Genomic DNA, 17,901 nt, shown 5'->3' with positions numbered 1-17,901 from the left:
CGATTTATGAATTCATATCAATTTCTCATTTTCGCATCGTTTCTTTAATTCTCTTCCGAGCGCGCCACAATACCTACCCGGCCAAAACTGGGTAGGCAGACTGAACCGGGTTTCTCTCTGGGTGACTCCAAATGGCCTTTCGAGTGAACGAACCAATTTCCACGCACTCAACGATCCCACTGCATCGTTGTCGTCCTGTTTGTCGTTAAGCTTTCCAGGGCGTTGAAAAATCTCGAACATTTTCACCCGAATGGTTCTCACTGTGATGAAAAATAATCTGGGCTGCTTTAATGGTTGGCATAGCAAACGGCACAGCCCCGTTATTCGCCCTACTTCTCTGTACCTCTCGCTCGCACTCGGGCGGTCCTTTATCGGATCAATTAGAAATAGCCGATTGATTTCATCAGACTCACTCGGGCATAATTTACTTCCCAGGGATCGCACCTAATATGGAACACAGCACATAGGGATACAGTTTCCAGCTTTACTGATATCGCCGGAAGATTCACAGCATACCGACAAAAGCTGTGCCGGGCATCACCCCCACCATGAAGGTTTTACCGACCTTTGAAAATGTCGAAGTTTCTCATTCGTGACGATACAATTTGGAATGGAAAATCTGCTAAACAATGCGAAGGAATTTTAGCCCAGTTTTCATATTGGGCCAATCTCTATAAAGCTTGTCCAACGGTTATCAACTTTCTTCAAGCGGTTATGCAACGGAAACCACACATGAATATCAGCATTAATGCTGCATATTAACTTGCTGTCTTATTAGTATGATTTATCAATTAAACACAATTTTTTCCACACATTTTCTTCACTTCCTAACGTTCCTTCTAATGTAGGTATCGAGCAAAGGATGAGCCACATTTGAACGAGCTTGACCCCGCACTTTCTCAATATGGGGCGATTGCACTACCAAGCGGCACGTGCAAAGTGGCTGTTCGCTCACACACTTCAACTGAACAGATTTGAGACTGAACGCGACTATAATTCCCATATCTACACACTTTAACCACCAAACTAGTTAAAATAACATAATAATTATAAGAAAACAGGCAAAAACAACATTGAATGGTAAGCAGAGCTTCAGTTGCTGAGTGTGAGTGAAAGAGATAGAACGAGCGGAGAGGGGAGCCCAATTGTTTACTTTTTTGACAGTTCTTCGCTGCCGGTGCAAATCATCTCCTCGGCAGCTTGCGAGTATCTAGTTGGCCATGAAGTGTAGCACAGTTGGAGAAGGAACGGGCCGATGAGCTTATTCTTTTCCTGGCATTTGGACAGCAAGGTAGCTAAAAAAGGTTGCTAGACCTTTGTTAGTGGAAATTTTCGTAAAGTGTAGATAGTGCAGCTTAAAAGTACGTGTAGAAACAGTAAAGTGCTTCATTTGCATTAAGCAAACGTCGATTCTTAAATGTGGCGCGCAACGCGACAAGAAGAAATGTCCGGCTCGAACAGTAGGGGGCAAGTGAACGGGGACGGTCCGGAACCACGGTCTAAGGTAAGGTGTGGCAAAATGTCCTATGTATCCTTCGCTCTCTCTCGTAATGCAAGTTATGCAAACAGCTGTTTGTTTGTTAATAAATGTTCTGTGTGGTTTTAGTTACATTTGGCAGCAAAGCCTTTCATGTTGCCGTCGCGTCGCACGAATGCGGCCCCATCCAGCTCGCAGGGCGACAGCAATGGCAGCAGTAACAGTAGTAGCAAAATTCAAGACATTGCCTACATTGGCCCAACCCATCTTCCCGTTAACACCCGCGTGTGGAACTCGATTTCGTCCTTCTCGCTAGAAGACATTGCCCGAACGGTGCCTCCTGCCCGACCTGCACAAAGCCAGATCATAAATGTATTCCCTAGCAATGGTCCACCGGCAACAGCAAGCTGCTTAAAATCTCCGTTTCAAAACCCGGCTTCTCAGACCTCCCAGTTTCCTTTCGGACCAATTTTGCTGGACAATGGAGTTATACAGCTGCGCTTGCGGGATTCGATTACGTAAGTTTCGTATGCAGCTAGATTAGGCGGCAAGGGAAGATACCGATTTTAACGCACCACATATTTTATACAGAGTGGACATGACCGTGGAAGGCTCAGTGAAGGTTGTCAACGGCAACCATAACATAGCAATAGCTGTTTCCAGTGATACGATGGCTACTGCGATGCACCATCCAAATGGGATCGTGTTTCAAAACGGCCCACGGGTCGATATTGCAGCGGTTGACGCAAGGCGCAAATATCCCTACATGTAAGTAGAAACTGCTGTTTTGCTAAAAAAAAAGTTGTTTCGCATTGTACGGCGTACGGTTTCACTTTGCATGTACGAAATGAATGGTAGCCGGTTTGCAAAAATGTGGCAAAAAGGAATCAGCCTAACCAGTGCGAGATGTGCGCTGATTTATCTCGTCGATGCGGCCGGTACGCGCACAACGTCTGATATGATTAGCATGGATATGGAAGCGGATTATGTGAACCAAGTTTTTTTCAAGTAAGCAAAACCCACCAACTTCCTCGACTGTTATCCTTCGGAGGGATTGTTCAGCTAACTGTTTTTCCCCGTTCATATCGTTGCAGTGGTGTAGTGCCTGCTGCACACAACTACGTCGACCAGTGGCAAATCATCAGGAGCTCGAGCTACCAGCTGGGACAGGAGGGTAGCCTCCTGTTTCAGGTAAATGGCTTCCGTATCACGCAGGGCGGTGATGGGTTGGTAAAAATATCTCGCTCCAACAACCGCTGCTCGATCCGTACCAGCCCTACCAACGGTTGCGCGACTGTCACAACAAACGCCATCCACTGCACAGCTTCACTGGGAACGTCCTCGCACCTGTTTGTTCGGTAGGATTCGGTGTTGTGTTCTGTTCTTCATTCCGTTGCTCAAACAACACGGCAGCATCCCTAATACCGATCTTTTACCGTTTATGTCTACTTCACAGACGTGAAGAGCGTCGGATGCATTTTGACGGGGCTACGTTCATCGTGCGCAATGCTGGCCATTCCGCTGGTTTTGATGAGCTTGATCGATTGCGTGTCTATTGAAGTGGAAGCGAAAGCACCTTCCGCCAGCCTTTACAAGGCCATTATCTTCAAAGGCCGATGGCCGGGAGGGAGGCTGTTTTTAGTATGCATTGTATCTCGTGCCAGCCCTGCACATACATCCTTCCAGGTGATAAGCAAATTGAATTCCGTTATTCGATTGAATTAGTCTGTTTAAAAATTCCCCATCAATTATTTATGCGTTAACAGTCGTTAGAAGTGTACGTGTATGGTCAGCAGAGCAGTATTTCTATCATTGCCAATAAATAAATCTAAATTTCCTCTCAATTGCATAACAATGTTGTAAAGGCCCGCAAATACTTACATGGTCGGAACTGGAAGGGTTAGGGAGTGGGCCCGATCTGCGAAGACGGGCTAGGGCACTCCTGAGACCTTCCGTACTGCTATGTTTGACCCCCCGTTCAAAAATATAACAACCGCACAGGAACAGCTTGAAAGTCTAGTCACACTTTTCACGTTGCCACACTGCTGGTACTGCTGGATATCGCTCGTCGCTCGTTTGATGCAGCTTTCCTTTCCAGCGGGAGGAGTACGGTTAACCAGTGCCAATCTCCGGCGCGCTCCGACTCCGTACCAAGCTTTGCAGCACACTCATTGACACTGCTGCACACAATTAGCTACCACTTTGCGCTCTATTTATAAATATTGCTTTTGATTGCACTTGCTTCGTGAACCAAACGATGCATCAGACTGCAGCGAACAGAATAATCTTGCACTCACATTGCATCTGCTTGTAAGCAAACGGTAATTGCACTTCACTCCCATACACCACTGCATGCTGCAAAACAATGAAGCGAAACGTAAACCTACTACACTGTCGTGTGCTGCAAAACAAAGGTTGTAGTTGTGTAGTTTAAGGACCAACATAAGCACTACCGCACATCACCGGAAGCACATCAGCACACACAGGACGGAAGCACACGGTGGGTTAATCCTCGCGTATGAGATCACAATTAAGAGAACACAAGTTTATGGGGGAAAATCGATAACATCACGGTATCGTGCTTGTGTGCCCTACCGAAAGCATTTGCTATTGATAGCACTGATCGAACGAGATGATGTTGAATGATGGCTCGAATAGCTTGCCAGATGAAGCACGTTTCACTGTAGTTATGGAGCGCAATAGTGAAGGGAACTATCCGAATGGAAAACGAACTGCACTACCTTCAAAGTCATGACAATGTTAAACTTACAACGTTACCCCAACTACAGCGGCTATTCGCTGTGTGTATGCCGATTGAGTTTAAATTACTGTTTGAGGGTCATACAATTGCTGGTATAAAGTTCGTTGTGGTAAAACCCGCGATAAGTGAAAAAGTAGAGCAATGGTGGATAAACATGGGCACGAGAAAGAAAGCGTTCCGTCCGTTCAGCGAAGGACAGCATACTCATCCACGACGTAAAGAATTCTCGAACCACTAGGGGGTTGCAACGGAGGTACGTTCCATTAAAAGACCTGACCTACTGAAAGTGTGTTTAGATTCCACGGCACCGGCGCCATGTGCATGTACGATGAACGTTGTGTCCTTGCTCAGTGGTACAGTATCGGACAGAAAGATAGGGCATTGGTTTTTTAACGCACCGTGCACCCGTTGGGCCAAGTTTATGTGTGGTTTGTATGTGTTTGTGTTTGTGTGTGTGTGTATGTGTGTGTGTATGTGTGTTTGTGTGTGTGTGTGTGTGTGTGTGTTTGTGTGTGTATGTGTGTGTGCATGTGTGTGTGTGTGTGTGGATGTATGTTTGAATGTGTATTGATGTGTGTGTTTGTTTCACAAGTAGGTCGTTTCGGATAGATTTGTAAGTAGTTTTTTTGTGTTTTGGGTTAGGTTTTCGGTGCGATAAGCAGGACCACCGCCCTCGCGATTAGTGTGTTTTCGATATATTAACAATGTTACGGTCTTCTTTCGCCGTGGTCTTCTGAGGACGTCCGGTTGACTTGCGCGTTTCGGTTGTCCAAGCGCGTTTCAGTTGTCTAAGCACGTTTCGGTTGTCCGAAGCGCGTTTGCCACAAAAGTGCGCGATCGTTCCATTACGAACTCGATCCTTTTGCGCTTAATGCCAGCAGCAGCCATTCGCTTTTACATATGGCGCTGATGATCGGTACAACGTTTACCTCGACCCATTGTTACTAACATTGCTTGCTTGGACCGTCAAGAACGCGCTGGTTAAAAACTTGGACACGGCTGATCCCGTGCTCTGCCTGCGTTCTACTTCTATACGCGATGAACTACATCGTTATGGAGCAGCGAAAACATCGCATGGATAAAAACTATCAACGAGTACGCGAGTAAGCGTCTTCCCTTCAAAATCGAGAAAAGAATACTGCCGCGCTCATGAAACAAAACGCCCATTGAAAAGAACAACTGCGCGCCAGCTCAATGAACGCACAAAGTTTACCATTCGCACACAACGTGCAACGCAGAGATGCACGAAGGCCTTTCAATGGCGTGCACTGGAGAAACACCTGTGAGGGAATGCCGAGTTCATTGCTATTGTGCGTGTGTCCATTTCGCACCGGTGTCGCATTCACATTCATGAAACAGCACACCTGCATTTTCGTCCGAGGAACAAGCGCTGCTGTCGATGCAAACTTTAGTTTTTATCCAAGTGTAAACGCACAATGTTTCACATGATAACACACATAATAAGAATAATTTCAACGCAATATGACATCATGGCAAGCTATGTATTTCAGACACAAACACGCGCACTTGCAAATACACATTAAAAAGCACACTCTCTTTCTACTACTACTACACACACACACACACATGCACACACACAGACACACATACATACACACACACACTAATACACACATACACACACACATACACACATACACACACACAAACACAAGTAACGTGGCAAAACAAGTGTACGGTGCATTGAAAAAAAAGGGTCCTATCTTAATGTCCGATACTGTATGAGCCCTGTTACTACAGAGCGCGCTACAGGAAGCGAAAAAAAATGATTAATGATTTTTCAAACACCTTGTCCTAAATACACGTCAAGTGCTGTGTGCAATCTGTAAGCGAAGGGCTGGTAGCGTTTCCGCCCCATACATCGTACTACCGTACTAGATTGTGAGATATTACAAACGTTTCCGTTTGTCATTTATCTGCTCGTATCGTACGGGCTTACCATAAAACGTTAAAAATCTGTTAAATCCATTTGAAAAGACGTATCAAAGGCAGAAATTTGCTTCGAGTCCTGCAACAGTATCGGCCCACAGTTGCTGTACCATATATGGATGGAAGGACACGTTGTGCACAGCTTCTGCATCTTGTGCACAACCATTAATCAAACTATTAACGCAGAAATGCTTTTAAGGCACAGTCAGAAAAGGCAGAAAAATAATCATGCTGACTAATCATGTACCATGCAAGTCAACATACCCAATTCTAAGTGATCTTTTTTCTTGTCTTTCTTTTAGGGGGGAGAGAAGAAGAAAGGCGAAATAGCGGCAGAAAGGTCCTCAACAACCCCACGAAGCTTAAAATTGCAAGCAACATAATGCTTAACATAAATCTTAAAGCGGAAGCGGGCGGTACATCGTACAATGAATCACATTTTCATAGCCGTTTTTTCCCATTTCTGAAAGTCTAATCGTTTCCTGCCCCTGCCCCAGGTCGAGAGCAAGGGTACAAGAAAGAGGTTTAAAGAAATTCGCCATAATTTATGCCCCTGAGGACTTCTTCGATTCATGTAAAACAACGGAACATTACGTTGTCGCGGCGTTTCCGTTTCGTAGCAGCTTTGGCCGGGGAAAAGTTTCGGTAAATTCTACACCGGTCGGGGACAACCGTTTGCCGTTTGATATCCGACACAACGTCGGGGTTTTCCGCCAGCATCGCCCGCGCGCCCAGTGCGTCTCACATTTCCATTAAATAGACGCGGCAGTTAAAACCCCGACCTGCAAGTGTTGCGACCTATAGCGCAGACACAGTAATTGTGCCAAGAGCCAATTACAGGAATCTGTGAGCGTTTCCACTGCTCTGTGTTGTCTGCTCGGGTAAACCTCTGCGCACTATTGCGCCCGTCGCCAAGGAGACACGGGGCGGTTCGGTGCTCGTGTCGTAAATTTCAATTACACAACTCTTGCCCCCCTCCACCACCCTGCAAGACCGAGGCGAGTACTTTTCCAGCAAAAGTTTCGTCCTTTGCCACCCCCCCCCCACCCCCATCAGAGGCCCCCCCCCCCTTTTTTGATCCTACCGAAAGAGGATGCGGTCACTCGTCCGCTTTTTGAACCCTCTTCAAAAGCGTATCGGAGAATTTCAACCCTCTTCTGGCCTCCCCTCCCCGCGCCCGTACTGCCGCACGGACAGAGGACATTTTATGCGCTGATTTTACAGTGATTTTAGCTAGAAAACCTTTCACTGGTGGCACTTGGCGTCCTGCTAGAATTCGTTCTGTGGCGGGCGGCGGCACACCTTTTGGTGCCGGCTTTGGCTCGGAAAATATTTAAATCTAAAAAGGTAAAAGGTCATTCGGGGTGGAATTCGTTACGCTTCCTTCCGCTCACTGGCACACTAAAATAGGATTTGTGGCGTGTTATTTCACTTTTCTTTGCACTTTGATTAAGTTGGAAGAAGCAAAACAAACCAACAACTACTGCTGCTGCTGCTGCTTCTCTGTTTGCCCACCGCTGCTTTCTGCCAACGCACAGTTCAGCAGTAGCACAGCACGCAAACACGAAGTGCTCGGTGAATGGTATTTCGTTTTACTTTCCCTGTTAGCGATTGCATGTTTATGATGTACTGAGATGCCGGACCCTGGGTATCATGGGATGATAAAGTTTTCATTCTTATCCGCCTCTGCATTCATGGGCAGCAGTAGCAGCAGCAGTAGAAGAATATTCTGAGAACCACCTTCCTGTTGGGTTTTGGAAAAACTGGTCCCCATTAATGGCAATCTCCAATCTCGATGGCCCTCGTCAATAGACAAACAAAACCTCCCACCATCACCCGCCCCCTTTAATAGTCACCCCTATTGACAGATCTGTCGCACTCAGACATTTCACTTAGCAGAGAGAGAGAAGTAGAAAGAGCGGTAAACTTGACCGCATGCCCCTATAATACGGGTAAAACTTTAGTTGCTGCTGGTTCCCTCCCTTTCCACACATGTGCCTTGCTCGAGTCGGTGAGGAACTGTCCAAAAGTTGCAATCCTCTTCACCAGTGTCACCAGCATTTGCCAACTAAAGGGATATCGTTAGTCTTGGGGGATCGTTTGTATCATACTCCTGAGGGATAAGCTGAAGGAGTAACTTTCATTTTCTATTGAGTTAAAGTTTATTTTTTCATGGTTTGTTAATGCTGGGGAAGTGTTTTCTTAGAAGAATCCTCCTCCATGTTTTTTATGTTCTTCGCCCGTCTGAGACGGTCTAGAAATCAATTCGATTTGCGTTGAAAAACCCTAAAATTAATAGGAATAATATCATACTCTTAATCATCAACACAATTTATGCGTTGTTTTTATAACGTTTGCTTTTTTTCTAGTTGCTCTATGCTTCTATCAACGTAATTCGCCATTCCAGCCAGAGGAAGTCCATCAAAACTCACTCACAGCTTAAAAAAGTGTGTTGCGAGCCAGTCTGCCAGGTCATAATTGAAATTTGATGACGATTGCTTCAGCGTTTTTAAGCTTCATGTTGAGCGCCATCGTTGGGGCACAATCCGCCGACCGCCAGTACCGCCAGAGGCACTGAACGACTGTCTCAGCACCAGCCGGCACGGCGGTACAATATGGCCAAGCGTACAAGGTTCGTCTTCAGGATCCGGAAATTAAAATCCACCCTTGGCGTTCTGCTTCTCTGCTCTGCTTTTCGTTCGCTTACTTGGCGGCCCGTTGGAAAAACAAGAAGCGTGGCATGAAATTCGGACACACGGATATACATCACCATCACAGACCGAGGCCGAGACTAGCCAGAGGCACAGCACAGAGGATGGAGCTGTGAGTGGAAAACACCGCGCGACACAATTTCATAACGCGCGAGATACGCGAAGGCTTCTCCTGCTGTTGTTGCTACTGGACGGGGGCATGTGTGTGTGTGTGTTGGACCATGCGGCCTGAGATGGTTCACACTACCAGGCAGACCCAATAATCAATAAACACTGGCATAAACTCGACAACGGTGCTGAATGACGACGTCGTCGTTGTCGTTGTCGTCGTCATCGTCATCACCATTCGCCAGTAGGTCGTAGATGCTACCGAAGTTGGCAGTCGGTTCTCCCTGCAATCCACCTATCATGTGCTCCCTACCGCAGTGCTTTACATTATTGAATACTTTATAACTGCGCGCCGTCTGTATGAGGTCAGTGTGCGGATTCAGCGCTCGTGGTCCCATTTTCACAATTCCAAAGCCTAGCTTCAAGAAAACCGTTCCGTAAGCAGCAGCTGGTGCAGTTTAGGGCCCTCGTTGTTGATGGGCAGACAGGTGGTGCAATGACGCCGGAAGTCGGCGCGAATCCAGCGCCCCCCTCCCCGTTTTGCTAATCAGCATGTTATTATCTATCGCCAGTTGAATTTCTCGCAACGCAACACTTTTATCATCTGGCAGGCCCCAGCTGTTGTTGAGACGCGAGTGGACGAAAGAACACAACATTATCGATTGCTCCTCACAAACACACACACACGCGGTCCACGGAAAACCTCTATACGACGGTACGGAGAGGACGGATTCTTACTAATCCCGATTCTTTGAACGACGACATCTCGACGCGCCAGCCAAAAACCACCGAACGGAACGGAGAGCGTACGTAAAGTCAACTTCCCCACAATCCTGGAAACGGGCTGCCGAGCAATAAAGGAAAACTTTTTGAATTCCATTTCACGTTCCCTTCACTCCGGTAAACGTAAGGGGGGCTCGGGCATTCCTTGGCCGCGACGTTGCTTTCGGTTTTCGACCTTTGCAAGACCCTACTGTACTGGTGCGTTGCAGATTTCCCAAACGCTTTTCACAACACACACACCACTCACACACACACCGCACTTTTCAAAACATATTTCCCTTCAATTGTTCGGTGCGTTCCGTTCATCTTACGATACATTCCCCCCTCGTCGTCGTCATAATACCACGTGAAAGTTGTGAATATCCTCCGAAACACAAAGCGACACACACACACACAAACACATAAATATGTAGACAAAGATGAATAAAAAAGAACGAAGGAAGTTTCTCTCAACCTTTATCGTCGAGCGCGGCACACTGGGCACTGGGGTACTGAGCACCCACGGCGACGTTCCGTTGTAGATTGAGCTTTTTCGTCCTCGGCTCGGCACTTTTATTCGCCGTTCGCCGTAACGTGTTCGGCTTCGGCCGGAAATTCCGAGATGCAGTAACTTAAGTTAAATTTCGATGCGGGTTCGACTTCCTGCCCCGAGAGAGGGAGAGAGAAATTGAGCGGCCTAAAAACAATAAAACCCATCTCCCCGTGGAAAGCTCCCCGTAAAACATAAGGAAAACCGAAACATAGCGAAATGCTGAGATCTTCGAAGAGCATGGCGTGCGAGTACACTCACACGTGTGAGCGCCATATGCTCGGAGAGATGGAAAAGCGCACCACGTGAGGACCAAAATCGCTCTCTGTTTACGTGTGGCGATGTCCGGATGGTAGCAACTGAGCATTAGAACGGAGCAGGCCATGCTCCTTTTTGCTCCTGTTCCGCTCACCGTGCCGCAGCAGCAGCACACACGCAGCAGCAAACGCGACCACTCAGCGGAGATTAAAATCATAAACAATTTTTAAGCTAGCGCAAACGCGTCCGTCTCCCATCACTCCCCCCTCCCCTCCCTTTTCCACGCCATTCGTGACCGATTGGGACTCGTAAATCAAAAAACGCAACGCAAAGAACAATGGGAAGTAATTTATCCGATTGCCAAATGCCACAAATGCGTGCAAGAGGAAAGTTGGGGATAGGGGGTAGGGTGACGGGCGGCCCATATAATTCCCTGGCCATGCAGATTTTTGATAATCGAGCTCGCGCGTACGCTTATCACCCGTCCAGGGTTCGTCCGCCCACCTACTGCGGGCAGCGGGAAATATTACGGAACAACCTATCTTATCAGCCAGATTGCCGAATTGAACGCAGGGGGACACACACAACACATTGTGATAAGCCCGTCACAACAACAACGACGGGAAGGGGCCGTACTCGTCACACGCACGCTAAGTAGTGAAGGGTTTCTGTATTGCTTATGGCTTTTTTTGGTGTGTATGTCTGTCCCCCCCGAAGATAACACGGGGGACACGATTGAGCGAACGAGATCGGGGACGGAATACTCCGATGCATCAGTAACATTTAATCTTTCCGTCCGTCCGTCCGTGTTGAGTGTGTGGAGACGCCCCAAACAGAAGCATGTGAGTACGGGAAGCGATTTCTGTTTTGGGGCCAAATTTTAATGCTATTTCACTTGCAGGAAGCTTCTGTCGTACATTTTAACCCTCGAGCTGCTGTGGTGCGTTCTGGGCCCTGGCATCGGGATAGGAGTCTACTTTCTGACCTACTGGAACTGGAACACGCTGCCCAGTGGGGTTAATCTGGCGGACGAGGTAACTATCAAGCAAAGTTGTTTACGACTGTTTACGACCGTTTTTTTTACTTCCACTTCCAGAACACCGATGGTCGTTTCGTGGCGGAACGGGCCCTGTACGATCTGGGCGCCCTAACGAGCCGTGGGCCACGTGTGGCGGGCAGTGAAACCAACGAACGATTTGCGGTCGATTGGCTGTACGGAGCGATCGAAACCGTTGCCCGTCAAGCACTTCCGGAGTATGAAGTTACGTACGAGGTGCAGCGGGTCAGTGGCAGTTACTTCCTCGACTATGACGACTATCCCATCACCAGCTACTACCGCAACGTGCAGAACCTGGTAGTGTCGATCAAGCGGCGGGATTCGTTCAGCGGCAAGTATCTGCTGCTGAATGCGCACTTCGACAGTGCCGTGACTAGTCCGGGCGCCGGTGACGACGGTACGATGGTGGTCGTCATGCTGGAACTGATGCGCCAGCTGACACAGCACGCGCGATCGCCCCTGCAGCATGGCCTACTGTTTCTGTTCAACGGTTGCGAGGAGAACACCATGCAGGGTGCGCATGGGTTCGTGCGGGCCCATCCGCTAGCCCAGTCGGTGGCCGCCTTCATTAATCTGGATGTGGCCGCCAATGCTGGTCGGGAGATTATGTTCCAATCCGGACCGAACTACCCCTTCCTGATGGCGTACTATCGCGACTACGTACAACGACCCTACGCAAACACGCTCGGGGAGGAAGTGTTCCAGATGGGGCTAGTGCCGTCCTTTACCGATTACGAAACGCTCTCGAAACAGGGCGGCTGGCCCGGATTGGACTTTGCGTTGTCGTCGTACGGATACCTCTATCACACGGCGCTGGATGCACGGGAAACCATATCCGCCGGGACGCTGCAGCACATCGGAGACAATCTGCTCGGGCTTGTACGGGCGCTCGGCAGTGCCGACGAGCTCGGCAACATCCAGGAGCATCGCGAAGGAACGGCCGTGTTTTTCGACTTTATGCATCTGTTTCTTGTGTACTACACCGAAACGACGGCAATGATTGTGAACATCGTGCTGGGCGTACTCTCGCTGGCACTGATCGTCGGTACGTTGTTCATGATCATGCGCAAGGATGGTGCCGTCGGTAGTAACATCCTGTTCGAAGCCGGCATGACGCTGATCGTACAGACGCTTTCGATCGTGCTCGGTGCTGGACTGTCCGTGCTGGTGGCCGTCATTTTCGATGCCTGCGGCCGGTCGATGAGCTGGTTCTCGTCGACCTGGCTGCTGTTCGGGCTGTACTTTGTGCCGTGCATCGGTGGTCTCACGCTGGGGCCATTTTTGTACGTTCATTTTCGTAAAATCGTGAGTTGTTGTAAGCAGGATGCAGCGGTGTGTAGAATCAGTGTATGATCAGTCTCTTGTTCTTTTTGTCTCTTGTGCTCCTGCAGCCGTTCCTGCACGATCAAGGCCGGGTAATACTGTTCCTGCACGCGCAGCACTGCATCTACGCCGTCCTACTGATAACGCTCTCGATCGGTGGCATTCGATCCGCGTTTGTGCTGCTCTTTCCGATCATTTTTTACTGCTCCACCACGATCGTTAACATGATCATACAGTTTCGGCTAAGAGTGTGGATCTACGTGCATCTGGTCGGTCAGCTGGTGCCTGTGATTTACTTTTGCTCCCTAGCAGTTACCTTGTTTGCCGTGTTCGTCCCAATGACCGGTCGCAGTGACAATCGCTCCAATCCGGACCTGCAAATGGCGCTGTTTGCCTCTCTTGTGACACTGCTGCTGGTCGGTTTGCTGACGCCGTTTATAGTGCTGTTCCGTCGGAAGGTGTACGTGTTTGGTGCCATTCTGTTACTGTTTCTAGTGACGGCGATTGTGGCGGCCACTCCAGAAGGTTTCCCATTCCGGGAGCGTACCTCACCGCAAAGATATTACATATTTGTAAGTATTTTTAAGAAGGAAGTGTATTTTGACAACAATTGACACATTTTTTTCTCACTTGTAGCATCATCAGCGAAACTTTTACTGGCCAAACGGAACACTGCGTGACTCGGGTGCAATCTACTACCTTCATCCACAGGATCGTCACACTCCGGAACTGTTACAATCGGAGGTTACCGAATGGTCGGCCGCTCAGCTGCTCGGGGACGAATGCGAAAAGGAACTCTACTGCGGTATACCCTTCTACATCAACCGATATCATCGGCAGAGTGGCTCAAGCTACTGGCTGCCGGCAATGGAACCACCGATCTTCCCCGAACGGGTCAGTTTCGAATTCGTTTCTCGTGAGGTACCCGCCCCAGGAAGGGTGCGTATGAACTTTCGGGTTCAAGGGCCAAGCCACATGAGCTTGTACGTGTCACCGCTGGCCGGTCGGTCGCTTGTCGGGTGGAGTTTCAGTGAACGCATCCCACCCAGCGGAAAGCGCTGGAATGGACAGGATGTGTACTTTGTGAACTTTTTCTCCGGATCGATGGAGTTAACTCCGTTCACGTTCTACATTGAGATTGAGCACGCAGCAGCAGGTACGGTGCAATCGAGTGATTCCCATTTCTATCTCTCGGTGGTCGCCCAGTACATGCATCACGACAGCGTGTACCGTGCGCGAGAGTTCCAAACACTGCTGGATAAGATGCCCAAGTATGCGCACACCGTCGCCTATCCAGGGTATTTGGAAAGTTGGATATTCTAGGAAATAAAACACAACAACCTATTACATTTGTGTGTTTGATAAGAGATGTATTTATTGTGAATGATCAGCTGGCTGTCGGACGAAATAACCCCACGGAACGGAACCAGTGTAATGGTCTATGGGACCACGGTAAACCCTCATCTCCACCCGCCGTGGAGTGTGTTTGTAGGTGTTTCTTTTGTGAAAAACTTTGTGTGCTGCAGCAGATGTGATCCAACTGACGGAGGCAAGCAACGTGAGCAGCATCTGTAAAGCACAAAGATATGATTGATTTAAGCGAAATTCTTTAGGAATTGTTTACTTACCATTAAACGGCTTAAGGTAAAATACATCTTGCTAGGTGAAGTGTTTGTACGCTAATAGTTTCAGTCGTTGTAGCTACACCGTATTTGAAGAAAACTGAGACACAGTCAAATGTAGCACTTGGAATGTGACGTGGTCTGTGGTAAATCCGGCACAATTTGGCATGCGGCAAGTGCATCGTAATAGTGATCGCTGAACGAATGCTACTGGTTCACGCATCACTTGTCACCCGATCAAGCCACAAATAATGGGACAAAAGCCACAGCCAGTCAGTCACTCACTCACTCAGTTGTTCAACACTTTCTCAGTCTTTATGTAACGCAATTAGTTTCGTATCCAATTCAAACATAACTTTCTTTTATTCAAATCAGTCCGTTTATCAGTCTACCAAACCTCCCTACGACCTCTACTCGATCAGTATATTCGGCTAACGAGATGAGCGGGATAGGCCACTACATGCGCATAGTCGGGAAATTGGTCGACAAATTGCTGAAACTCGCTAGCACGATACTGTTCATGGTGCATGTACTGTGCCACTATATTCAGGTAAAAGCTCCAACCCGCTTCCGCCGCCTTGCTGGCCGTACCATGCACCGTAAGATAAAACTCGTGCGGACGATCATCGATTCCATGCACAAAGTTAACGAAGTGCACCTCCTGTCCATTCCAAGCTAGCCCACTGCGAGGAATGGTCTTGCTGAAGCTCCAGCCCACTAATTTCACGCCCTCCACGGGAGAAACGTAGAAACTCATGTGATCTGTGCCTTTTGCTGTGAAAAAGAACGTAGTAAGGTTGAGCTCTGGATCACGTTGACTGTCCACTAGCTGTAGATCGATTGCTTCGGGCAGGGTAAATGGGTTGCCTTGTATCCAAAGGCCGTTTTCACGCTGTCCGTGCTGGGTGTTTTGATAGAAAGGTATACCACAGTACAGCTCCTTGTCACACTCATCCCCCAGCGGTATGGCGGATAGGTCGGACTTGACTGCCAGCTCGCGGATAAGATCGCCTGTATAACGATCCTGCGGATGAACGTAGTAGCCTCCTTCCAACCGTCTCAGCGTACCATTCTGATGGTAAAACTCTCTGGTACAATGCTGCGGAATAAACCGTGCACGTTACGTTTGTGTGTTTGTGCGTAAAAGCTCCCTTGGAAACCACTGTACTTACGTAGATGTAAAAGCGCTGCGGTGAAGTGTGTGCTCGGAAGGGAAACCCTGCCGACGTTACCATCACGATGATCGACACCACGAAAAAGACGGCAACTAACGCGATGTAAAGGTACGCTTTGCGTGCTAACGCTACCAGTGGGGTGAGAAACCCTGCCACCAGTAGTCCCACTAGCACGGCAAATAAAGCGATCAGCAGTTCCGGATTGGCCCCTGCATTGCCGCGTCCCTGCATCGGGATAAAGGTGGCAAAGGCGGTAAGGGAAACGGAGCTAAAGTACGCGATCGGTGCAATCTGTCCGGCGAGATGCACATACAGCCAGGCGAAGGCCGAATACTTGATCGATACATTCACCAGCGTCGTGACGGTGTAGAACAGGATGGCCATTGTGAAGAGATAGCCCGATCGGATGCTCATAGCTGTCAGTACGACCAGTATCAACGCGTACAGGACACAAGTGGCGTGCTGCAAAAGCTGAACTCGGGCGTGCAGTGATAGGTGATCCTGTTCGAAAGATGATCGCGATCGATTAATTGGAAGTTCTCGGGGATTAAGCTTATGTTCTCGGGGATGATTACTTACATTTTTTACGAAATGAATATACAACAACGGCCCAGTGCACGTTGCAATCAAAAAGGGACAGACGTACAGTCCAAAGATCAACCAAGTTTGAGTGAACCAGCTCATTGTGGAATCGACAGCATTCAGAATGGCGGCAAGCGCCAGCGACAGTCCAATACCGACAATGAGTGTCAGCAGCACGACACCCATGCTGGTAAGACCCTGTAGCAGCACTTGACCCACCGTTAGGCTCGTGCTGCGTGCCATCATCCACACGGACAAACCGATCGCACAAAGAGCAACAACCACCAGGCCAACATTGAGTATGATCGATGCCCAGAGTGGATAGTACACGAGAAACCAGTTGAGAAAGTCGAAGAAAACAGCCTTACTGCCCTCATGCTCACGGATGTCGTACAGCTCCGGTGCGTTGGCTAGCGCTTTGGCCAATGCCAGCACATTGTCCCCAGTGTGCTGTAGCGTTGTGTTCGGTATGGTGTCGTAGGCATCGTACGCCGTGTGGTACAGATAGCCCCAGGTACTGTGAGCGAAATCCATGCCCGGTATATTGCCGACGGTCGAGTAGATTAAATAATCCGTTTCCGATGGTACCAGATCCGCCTGGAACAGTTCCTCCGCTACCGCGGTACAGTACGGATGGGGAACATGATCGCGATAGTACTGTCTCGTTCGGAAGGGAAAGAAGAAAGAAGAGTGTTGTGAGTGTTTGTCGATCGCGTACGACTAGCACACGCTAGCTGCTTACTTCCATGAGGAACGAGTACTTGGGTCCAGCTTGAAACATTATGTCCCGTCCACCGTTCGCCGCCACGTCCATGTTGATGAACGTTCGCACCTTGGCGAACCACCGATGATGCGCCACGAACGCGTGCGATCCTTGCAGTGTGTTCTCCTCGCAGCCATTAAACACAAACACCAGCCCATGCTCGTACGATCGCTTGCTTTGGACCAGCTGCCTCATCACTTCCAGCATTATAACGCTCATGGTCCCATCGTCCCCGGCTCCGGGGCTTTGCGGGACGCTATCGAAGTGTGAGCTGAGCATCAGATAGTTGTCCGGGTCGCTGCCCTGCGCCGGCACGATCCGTGCCACCACATTCTGAATGCCCTGGTACACGCTCGTCTGGGGGTACTTTTCGTAGTCGAGATACATATCACCGTACGCGCGCTGCACCTCCACCTCAACGCGATGTGCGGCGGAGTTTGCTTCGGCGGCGATTTCGTCGATAACACGAAGCAGAAACTGTACGGTGACTATTTCGTTGGCGTAGCTGCCGGCCACCCGCGGTCCAACGTTGCTCATCTCGAACAGATGCTGCTTGGCCACCTCCGCTATGAAGCGGTCCGGGTGCGTTAGCTCATCCGCACGGCGCAATGCGATCGGCATCGCCGCCCAGTTCCAGTAGACGAGAAAGTAGACTCCGGCCACCGCACCGGACAGAGCGAGCAACCACCAGGGGGAGATTTGTGCATCGCGCTTCGAGCGTTTTTGGTTCGCTGACTCGAACAGGTCGGCTTCACTTTCCATGTTTATGTCTGTAGAACACACCAGCTAAGCGTTGACTGAC

General features: G+C 49.0%; 4 protein-coding genes across 6 annotated transcripts in view; 2 read left to right on the top strand and 2 right to left on the bottom strand.

Annotated features, from left to right (window-relative positions):
* LOC1269547 (mucin-5AC) overlaps nt 1-10,314 on the bottom strand; it is a 57,340-nt gene extending 47,026 nt beyond the window's left edge. Inside the window, exons 1-2 of one of the 3 annotated variants that reach the window (XM_061651949.1) lie at nt 10,245-10,314; nt 3,359-3,832 (exon numbers count right to left, since the gene is read on the bottom strand). The gene's annotated coding sequence lies outside the window, so the exon portion shown is untranslated. Of the gene's footprint in view, nt 1-3,358; nt 3,879-10,244 lie in introns of those variants that run through there. The other 2 variants (XM_061651950.1, XM_061651951.1) reach the window with 2 other exon arrangements.
* On the top strand, nt 1,223-3,321 carry LOC1269550 (uncharacterized). Its single transcript, XM_308193.5, has 6 exons — nt 1,223-1,504; nt 1,607-1,995; nt 2,069-2,245; nt 2,336-2,485; nt 2,572-2,835; nt 2,934-3,321. The coding sequence occupies exons 1-6, from the start codon at nt 1,418-1,420 to the stop codon at nt 3,034-3,036; spliced, it is 1,170 nt and encodes a 389-aa protein (XP_308193.5). The 5' UTR covers nt 1,223-1,417; the 3' UTR covers nt 3,037-3,321.
* A 965-nt stretch (nt 10,315-11,279) lies between the features above and the next one.
* On the top strand, nt 11,280-14,304 carry LOC1269551 (endoplasmic reticulum metallopeptidase 1). Its single transcript, XM_061644571.1, has 5 exons — nt 11,280-11,419; nt 11,479-11,611; nt 11,674-12,939; nt 13,026-13,529; nt 13,594-14,304. Coding segments are annotated over exons 1-5 (2,592 nt in total). The 5' UTR covers nt 11,280-11,417; the 3' UTR covers nt 14,281-14,304.
* Nucleotides 14,305-14,911: 607 nt separating this feature from the next.
* Nucleotides 14,912-17,901, bottom strand: LOC1269552 (endoplasmic reticulum metallopeptidase 1). Its single transcript, XM_308195.4, has 4 exons — nt 17,079-17,901; nt 16,334-16,993; nt 15,752-16,255; nt 14,912-15,678 (listed from the first exon to the last, which is right to left on the bottom strand). Exons 1-4 carry the CDS (start codon nt 17,859-17,861, stop codon nt 14,998-15,000), a joined length of 2,628 nt encoding a protein of 875 aa, XP_308195.4. The 5' UTR covers nt 17,862-17,901; the 3' UTR covers nt 14,912-14,997.

Source organism: Anopheles gambiae, chromosome 2, assembly GCF_943734735.2.
Source record: "Anopheles gambiae chromosome 2, idAnoGambNW_F1_1, whole genome shotgun sequence".
NCBI classification, from domain to species: domain Eukaryota; kingdom Metazoa; phylum Arthropoda; class Insecta; order Diptera; family Culicidae; genus Anopheles; species Anopheles gambiae.
The sequence above is the reverse complement of the archived record's forward strand: the minus strand, read 5'-3'. Positions and strand labels throughout refer to the sequence as shown.